The following is a 9,269-nucleotide window of genomic DNA, read 5'->3' as shown; positions in this document are numbered from 1 at the left end:
ATGTGTAGTTACCAGTATTCTTTAGTTCTACCACCGCTATATCTAAGTCCCCAAAATAGGTCCTAGCTATAATTTGTCGGTGATGGCCCTCTTCCTTGAGTAGTTCCTCATAACCCCACACCTTGGCCGCGAGTTCATAGAAATCTCAAAATTCCATCCCCTGGAATTTCTTTTGGAGCTCTTTATCTAGTTTTGCCTATGCCAGATTGACAAATTTGGTTTTTGGAAGCGGCACGTGGCACCTACTCCTTAGATGTTTGAACCTCACTAAGTTTTGGTCTACTGTCTCTCCAACTCGTTGTGTGAGCTTGCGGAGTTTCACTATACTGACTTCTGGCTCTGCTTTATAAAACTGGATGTGAAACTTTTGCTCCATCTCTATCCAGCTGATAATTGAGTTACGAGGTAGCGACGTATACCATGTGAACGCTGAGCCCGTGAGAGTATTCGAAAACAACCTTAGCTTTAAGTTAGCGAAGTTCTCATAATTAGCAATCTTGCGGCACTAGATTATGGATCTCTCAATGTGCTCCAGGGTTGACTGTGTCCCGTCTCCTGAAAACAACGTGAAATCAGGGATCCTGTACCCCTGAGGGTATAGGTTATCCTTGTCTATATACTCCGAATAAGGTTTTGAGAAGGTAAGGTGGCTGATTGGCCTCAGCCCTAGTCCATATATATCTTGAATGGCATCCCTTAGAGCCTCCACATTCACCAGTTGGTTCTGAGGCTGGACCGCACGTTCTGGGATCACCGTCGTGCCCCCCGAGCCACTCGTGCTAGGATCCTATAGATAATACGACAGATTAATTAAAGGATGAGTGTGTGCAAATACTTGATAGTTAGGGATGTCTCTTACAAGTGTGCGGCCTTGATGGCCAACACCTATATTGACTCTAGCTTGTTGCCCCCTAGCAGCCCTACAGTTGAGCCTGCTTCCAGATAGGTGCCTCTTAATGATGCAGCTATATTCTTCATGCCTTCATGCAGAGCCTGTATCATGATCTGCTGTCATTCTTTCTCCCTGCATTCTGAAGTTTCCAGGGATATTGTAAAGAACCTTTAGTTCTCTTTCAGCTACTTATCCATTTAGTCTTGAATTCCCCATAGTACTTCTACCACAGGTCTGTTGGATATGATCAGTGGGTTGGGTTGGCCACTTCCTGACTTTGAGCCAGGGCTTGTGCTGCTACGACCTGTTGTCACCGGCACTATGTGCTCACAATGTTCAGTTGCTCCAGCATTGGGTGATAAGTGTTCTAATCCTGCGTGCGCAGAGATCCCTTCTGGTTCGTGAGAACCAGCACCTGTTTCATTAGTCCTTTTGTCTTTTCGTGTCCTTCCCATCTTTGTTACACAAATCCCACTGGGTGTGCCACAAATTGTTCATGGTTGAATAACAAATACTAGGCGTGCCAAAGACACTGAGTCTCAATAGATAATGAAAAGGGTCCCAAGTTCCCTTACCACAGTTCGCTCGAATGTAAAAAGATAGAAAGTTTTGGTAGAACAAGTGTGTAATTTGATTAAAGTGTAAAAATTACAAACTAAAATTAAGAACTGAAAAAAAGGCTAATGAATGTAAAATATGCGAGTCTTGATCAAGTGTTGACTGCTTTCCCTATTTTTCTTCTTTCTATTTATAGTGTTCGATAGCAGAAGCCTTTCCTTTGAGACTTAGCATGTTCTATCGAAGAATCAGGAATCCCGTGAAACTTATGGCACGGTCTCTCCATTTTGATAAACAACCCGTTTCATCGAACTACTTGGGTGTAGATTTCAGCATTACTTAGGATCGTGTCTTCATGCCAACGGTCTAATATTTGAAGCTGACGGGATTTCGGCATGTTTATTTGTTGTAGACTTTATTGAGCTTCGGGGTTGGCCTCTTTTGTTTATGGTGGGCCTGATGTTTCAATTACTCAGCCCAACTTAACTTCATGACCTATTTGAGTGACGTTTTATATTTAGCCTAAACACGTACATTTCCTAATTTAATAAAATTTAAACTACAGAAAATTATATTTCTTTAATTTTAAAAAAGATTTTATTTGATAAAGTGTTTTTCACTCCTTTAATTTTAATACCGTTAGTTTTATATAAAAATTATTGCTTCGACATGTACAGCTTCTACGCCGCAGCGTGCTTTACTGTTCCGTCCGCGGATCCTGAGAACACCATTCCGTCCAGCCCGCACTCCACCCAGTTCACCGCGTCGTCGTGCGCGTTGATGGATCCCAAGCATATGGCATCAGACAATCTCCCCAGCTTTATGTGGTTCGGTCCCACAAAGCCGAATACAGAACTGTTTTGTTCATGCTAAAGCACAGATACGGTAGTGACAGGAGCAAGATGTTGTGGATCAGAAGAAGAGGTGTGGGGGAGGTCGATGATAGTAAGAAATTGCACCGCTGAGCTGGGTCTGGAGCTGGTTTTGCTGCTCGGGGGAGGCCTGCATCTGGCGCTGGCTGCTTCGGGATCTAGAACCTGTAGAAGACGTTGGCGTCCTGACGGAACCGAACTTCTTGAGGAGCTTTCAAGAGGTTGAGCAAGTAAGGAGAAAGCTGTTCCAGGGTCGTCTTCTTCAGTGGGGTCGAGCAAGAGAGGAAAGAGAGATGGAGTGAGAGGAGAGAGCCGGGAAAGGGAGGGGGAGAAAATTAAATTTATGGGCTCACAATTAACAGCTTTTACTTGAAATTAAGCACCTGCTCCAAGTTTAATTGTTTCAAAATATGTCAAATAAAACTTCAGGTTTAAATTGCCTTTAATCTTATAATTTAAAATTTAAATTACCATTTAACCCCATATTTCTATTGTATCAAATTACAACCACCACAACAAGAAGTCTTATTTTACTGTTAGTTATTAATAATATATTATAAAATATCTACATGTTTTGATTTAACAAAAACAAGGATATTAAATATGTATATATATATATATATATACACATAATATGTTAGTCATGTACTCTCTCTGTCCAAAATATGACAATTTTCTTTCAACTAATCTTGGATCAAAATATAAACAACCTAATATTTGTAAAATATTTTTGTCATTTTACCCTTTGTATTTAATTCTTGTATCTATGAATTTATAACCTTGATTGTTGATGAATATATCATTGATATTATTCATGAATGAGGCGTTTTAGTTAAAAATTAAAAAAGATGTCAAGAAAATGATAAAGCATTAAGACGTATTTAAATTAAATTTAAAAGATCAAATGTTAAAAATAAATATAGATAAATAATACAATGTACAAAAATTTAAAATATAAGCTTATATATTTTTTTGAAAAAAATACTTTAATATGTAAGAAAAAATCACAAGAAACAAATAAAACAAAAAAAAAGAAGAGGAAGAATGGAAAAAATTATGTTTTGAAATATGCTATCATAGATAATGAAATATTGAGTTGGCAGCTTTGTAGATTAATGAAAAGAAGTTCAATTATTTGAGAGGAAGGGAAAAGGAAAATAAACTAAATTTTTTTTTAAAAATAAAAGAATACAAAATAAGGGAAAATAAGGATAACAATAAAATTAAAAAAATAAGGGGAGGAAAGGAAGGAATTATGAATTAAATTATTAGTATGTGTTATCACTTAATTTATTATCAATTATTGATTATTGACTTGACTCTAGGACATATTTTATGTTTATTCGGCTTGTTTTGCGTGGAGAAGGGGTAGAGTATTTTTATTCCATTTGCATTTTTTTGAAAACTATATACTGAATTTTGGAAAAAAAAAAAAAAAAGAACTAATGTGTACTGAATAATCTAATATATAACAGCGCGATGAGAAGGAGATATGGTCGGAGTGATTGGAAGCGTTGGAAACTGAAAGGTACGCAAGTCTCTCAGCAAACTGATCAGCTATATCTTTTCTACCTGTTCAAATTAAAGTGTTTAAGCTCACCATCGTCCTATTCTTTTTTCGTCAAACAAATTTTGATCTTGTCTTTTAGGTTTGTGAGTCTCAATTCTTGTAGCCTTTGAACGTCTCGCTATTATCCTATTACTCTCTCCCTCTCCCTCTCTCTCTTTCTCCCCCCTTTTTCCCCTTAAATACAGGTATACAGCTAGCTGGTATCTGGGAATAACTCTGATGTTTTTAATTTGCAAGGTTTTAAAGCAAATTAGAAGGGAAGGCTTACACACTTAACGTTATATAAATTTGGTAAGTAAGATTTTAATTTTCTATCCTCCTTAGTTGTACTTTGGAGCTATCCGAGTAGCTTTTCTTTCTTCTTCAAAAGCAATATATACAATTTTTGGTTTTCTGTTTTTTGCCCCCTTCATTCTTTTCCCCCATATGTTTTTACTCATGGCTAGCTTTTAGGCTCTGATATCATGTTGAGATTTATGTAATATTTAAAGCAATCCGTTAAACAAAAAAACCTAAAGCTATTTGGTTGGATTTACTACAAGCATACAAATACCTTTAATCTTTTTCAATCTTTTCATATTCATGTTAAGAGTCCCAAATTAGGGAGCCTTATAAGAAAAGTGAAGTGTCAAATATAAAGAGAGTTAAGATTGGCTTCGTGTCGAGTAAATCAGATATCTTGTCCCAAGTTACATTCTTCCATTCTTCCTAGAATATGCTTCCAAGAAGATAAGATAAGCTTGTTTATTAGTTTAAAAAACTTTCTCACCCAACGTATGAGTTTTTTTAAAATAAGCTCTCCATTTAACCTCTTGCTTGTAAAATTGGTATTTTTATTGAGAGGCTAACATCATAAAAAGGACTATCTGCAAAAAGTTTAAACTGAGTAAAGTGTTATAAAATAGAGCTATCATAGAGGTCAACTTTTGAATGAGGACATTGTTAATGAGTCTTATATTGAGAAGCTTTTGGCCTTTTGCATTAAAAAAAAATGGTGAACAACAATTAAGTCCTAAAGGAATGAATTAATCACAGTTAGGCCCTCAATAAAATTTTTTACAAAATGAATTATAAATATCAATTTAAATATTTACAAATAAAAATTTCTGTTGCAATCTAATAATTATATTTGACATTTAAATACTTATTTGTAATTGAAACTCATGAATTTATAATAATTTGGATCAATATTTTTAATTTATTTTTCAAAAGAATTTGTTAGAAACTTAACTGATATTAATTCAATATTTTGAGACCTAATTATCATTCTCAAAAAAAGAAAAATAGAGTTTATAATTTTAAAAGACTTTCCTACCCAATATGCAAATCTTCAGAAACAAATTCTTAACTTCTGCTCATAATAACGTGACGTATCATTATTATCTAGTATGATGTTGTTGTTAGTATATATGAATGGAATCATTAAGTATAATCTGAATATTTTCATAGAATCAAATCAATCCTTTGTGCACCAGCCTGACCTTAATCAATATACAAAGAATTCCCGCATACACCGGTTCAATTACTGATCTAAAAAGTCTACTTTAGTAAACCAGATGTAAAACTATTGCAGAAAGTCATTTTAACTTGTGTTAAAAATCATCAGTTATATAATATAGTGTGTTAATCGAACTCTTGCTTACTTCATAACAAAAAATTTTATGATCTACCTCAATTTACACATCTTACAAAGGATTTGGGTTTCACATATTTTTCTTTTCTAGTGTGTCACATTTAATATGTTTTTCTTTGATACTAGTGCAGCTTATTTAGGAGAACAAGGATATTCACTGCCGTAAGGAATCCATGAAGCCTGTCAAAGCATTTGATGAGACCAGGATTCCAATTGAAGACCTCATAGCAAAAACTTTTGAGCTTGATTGCAAGCCTTCATTTACCTCTCCTTCTTGCATCTACAAGGTTCCTGAGGCTCTCAGGAATGAAAATAAGGATGCTTATACTCCTCAATTGATCTCGATAGGTCCACTTCACAACAAAAATCCAAAACTGAAGCCAATGGAAAAACAGAAAATCCTCTATTTTACTTACTTTCGTCGACGTGATGAAGCAATGGTAGAGGTTTTAAAGCACTACAAGAAGTACATTGAAAAGAAAGAAAACCAGATACGAGATTGTTATTCAGAAACATCTCAAGATGATACGAACGAGTTCGTACGCATGATACTAGTGGATGCTGTGTTCATCATGGAGCTCTTTCTAAGAAAATGGGAAGCACACAAGTTTAGTAATAGCGATGATTTGTTTACAAGATACGGGGTAAGAACAAGTTTTGAACGGGATTTATTACTTATTGAAAACCAGATCCCATTCAAGGTCTTGGAGAAATTATACAAGCTTGTTTCTTCAAAGGTACACAAAGATCAAGACCATTCAAGTTTCCTTGACCTTGCCCGCTTATACTTTTGTGATTATGATCCTTATTATCAACTGAGTAAAGGCGAAATTGCAGAAAAACACAAGTTGAAAACAGTGTGGGAGAAGCCAGAGCACTTCGCTGACCTGGTTAGATGGCTTTCAGTTCCGCAGCATTTGATCTTTGACGCTTTCAGCTACTCTTTTTCTGTGAACGCTGCAACAAAGTTAAAACTGGCAGGGATAACATTTCAGCCAGATTTTTCAAGATGCTTACTTGATGTTACATTTGAGAAAAGACCAACTTTGAGTCCCTTGAGTTGGTTGCCCTACACACCAAAATCAATCAAACCACATTTGCAAATCCCAACGCTTCGAGTGGATAACTCAACAAAATCATTTTTTCTCAACCTCATGGCCTTTGAGCAGTGTCACTATCCACAACATCCCTATATTTCAAGCTATATTACTCTAATTGCCAGTCTCATTCGAACAAAAGAAGATGTGGAACTGTTAACTGAGAGTGGAGTTGTTCACAATGAGCTGTCTTCTGATGAAGAATTTTTGCAGATGATCAGAAGTCTTTCCAAACAAATTGTGGCCAGTTCCTTTTGTTATGGTCATCTTACAAAGGAAGTAAGGAAATATTACAACAGTGCTTACAATCATAGCATGGCCACTATAAGGCTGGTATACTTCAGAGATGTTTCAAGAACTACGATGACAATATTTGCCCTCGTTGCCATAACTTTCTGCATTATTAGCATTCTGAGTTCACTTAAATATTTAAATGCAAAAGTTTCAAGCTACTAATATTTGGTAATATTCCATGCTTTATTATGTTTGTCATTATGTCTTGTAATAATAATGGTAGTATAGTCTTATTGTTGATGTAAAAGAAAAATAAACTTGCTGTATTATAACATGTATATTATTGTATTTGTCAATTCATTGTTAATCATAACACTTGTTAGCTTCTTGTCCAAAGTGCATTGCTGAGGGAGTAGTGTAGTGGCATAACGTTGATGATCGATGCCTATGACTATAAGCAACGGTTCATTAGCTATAATTATATTGACCATATATAACAAAATCGTTATTACACATAATAAGACAATAAGCAATAGTTTTGATATGCCAAATTTTACAACCGTTTTTCACTATTGCCAAGCAATGCCTATAGTTTTCAACTGTTGCCGATAATTACAAATTGTATGCAACAATTCATTGAGTGTTGCCGTTTCCAATTAAATAACTTAAAAAATAATAGTCCATGCCTACTAAATTGTTATTATTTCCAAATAGGAATAATCTTGATAAAGTATGCCATATAATTTTCTCTTGCTACATCTATATAGCTATTAGCAACAAAATATATGCTTTGCTCCAAACAAACTTTAAGCTCATGGCAAGATATAATAAATGGACAAATAGGAGCCTAGTTTAATCTTTTACTATATTTCAAGAATGTCCATGACATTCAAAATACAATGAAATCTTATTATGTCTGCTCAAGTCATTAATATCAAGTATGGATAAATTCCAACATAAAAGTTAGGAAGCGTCCTAAACCATGGCGTAAATGTTTCAAATGTACACTATGATTTTTCTTCAATCAAAACACTCTTTAACAACCTCCAATTCACACTTTCTTACAAATAATTTGAAAAGAAGCTTCAACTTTAGAAAGAAAAAATTTGGGAAAACTACATATTAGGTCACATATAAGAAACTTATTTACAAATAAGTTCCATTAATTTGTAAAAACACTCATAAGTCCCATGGGATCTTCATTGTGATTAATATCTCTTGTAAAAAGATCCAAATGTCTTTAAACTTACGCCTTTGATTGACATTGACTGACTACAAGCTAGTGTTAGAACAATAATCGGCAGCCATTCACTGGTCAACTGTCCATGTTGATCGGTCATTTAAAAAAAAAAAAATCTATTGAAATATTTATATTTTAATACTTACAAGTCAAAAATTACAGATTAACAAGTAAATCTTCAAAATTTACAACTCAAACTTCTTATATTTACATCTCTACCTCATACAATATTAATAATATAATATTTACAAGTCAAACTTAACAAATTTACAAGTCAAACATCTTGAATTTATAAGTAAATCTCTAAAAAAAATTAAAATCTTTATATTTATAAGTAAACCTCATAAATTGACAAATGAATTCACATGACTTTTGCACTTGTTCTTCAAATTTTACAAATTAATTTACAAAATTTTCCAAATCATCCTTTTAAATCTACAAGTTGACTAAGTGTTCTTTACTTTATTAAGTTATAAATTTCTAAGTTTGGCTTATAAATTTAAGAGGGTTCCCTATAAATTTAAAAAGTTAACTTGTAAATCAATTTGTTAAATTTGAAAAACTAATTGCAAAAAATCATGTAAATTCACTAATAAATCTAGTATGTTGACTTGAAAGTTTAACAAAGTCACATGTAAATATTAAAGTATTAATTTTTTATAAATATTCTTATAAATTTAAGATATTTGACTTGTAAATATTAAATTATTAAATTATTAATATAGCAAAGTATTGACTTGTAAATGTAAAAGAATTGAGTTCTAAATCTTGACCTATAAATATTTAGGTAAAAATATTTAAGTAAAATTGTTTTTTAAAAATTGACAAGTCAATGTTGACTAGGGAGCAATCAACGGCCATCGACCACATATTGCAGTCAACACCTAGTAGAGGTTGGTCAACATCAATAGAAAAGGGGTGAGTTCAGGGACACTCAAGTCTTTTTACTAGGAAAGTTAATTATAGCCAAGTTCGATGGGACATAAGAGAATCACAAGTTCATAGCACTTAATTGTAAATAAGTTTCTTATATGATATCTCTATAATTTTTCCCAAAAAAAAAAAAATTAATCTTATAAGAAACATTGTGAATGCATTGAAGTAGTATTTAATGATAGGGTTAATAAGCATTCTGGACCTTGAAGTATTGAGCGAAAAGTGCTCTGAACCCTT

At 33.6% G+C, this 9,269-nt stretch overlaps 1 protein-coding gene across 1 annotated transcript; it reads left to right on the top strand.

The window, feature by feature from the left end:
* The first annotated feature begins 5,698 nt into the window (after positions 1 to 5,698).
* LOC129289973 (UPF0481 protein At3g47200-like) lies at positions 5,699 to 7,078 on the top strand. Its single transcript, XM_054926709.1, has one exon. The coding sequence runs from the start codon at positions 5,699 to 5,701 to the stop codon at positions 7,076 to 7,078; it is 1,380 nt and encodes a 459-aa protein (XP_054782684.1).
* Positions 7,079 to 9,269: the final 2,191 nt, after the last annotated feature.

The sequence above is a fragment of the Prosopis cineraria genome, unplaced genomic scaffold (assembly GCF_029017545.1).
Source record: "Prosopis cineraria cultivar Desert tree isolate PC_DT_omini unplaced genomic scaffold, ASM2901754v1 PC13, whole genome shotgun sequence".
In the NCBI taxonomy this organism is placed as follows: Eukaryota; Viridiplantae; Streptophyta; class Magnoliopsida; order Fabales; family Fabaceae; genus Prosopis; species Prosopis cineraria.
Note: the sequence above shows the minus strand (reverse complement) of the source record. Positions and strands in the feature narration are given on the sequence as shown.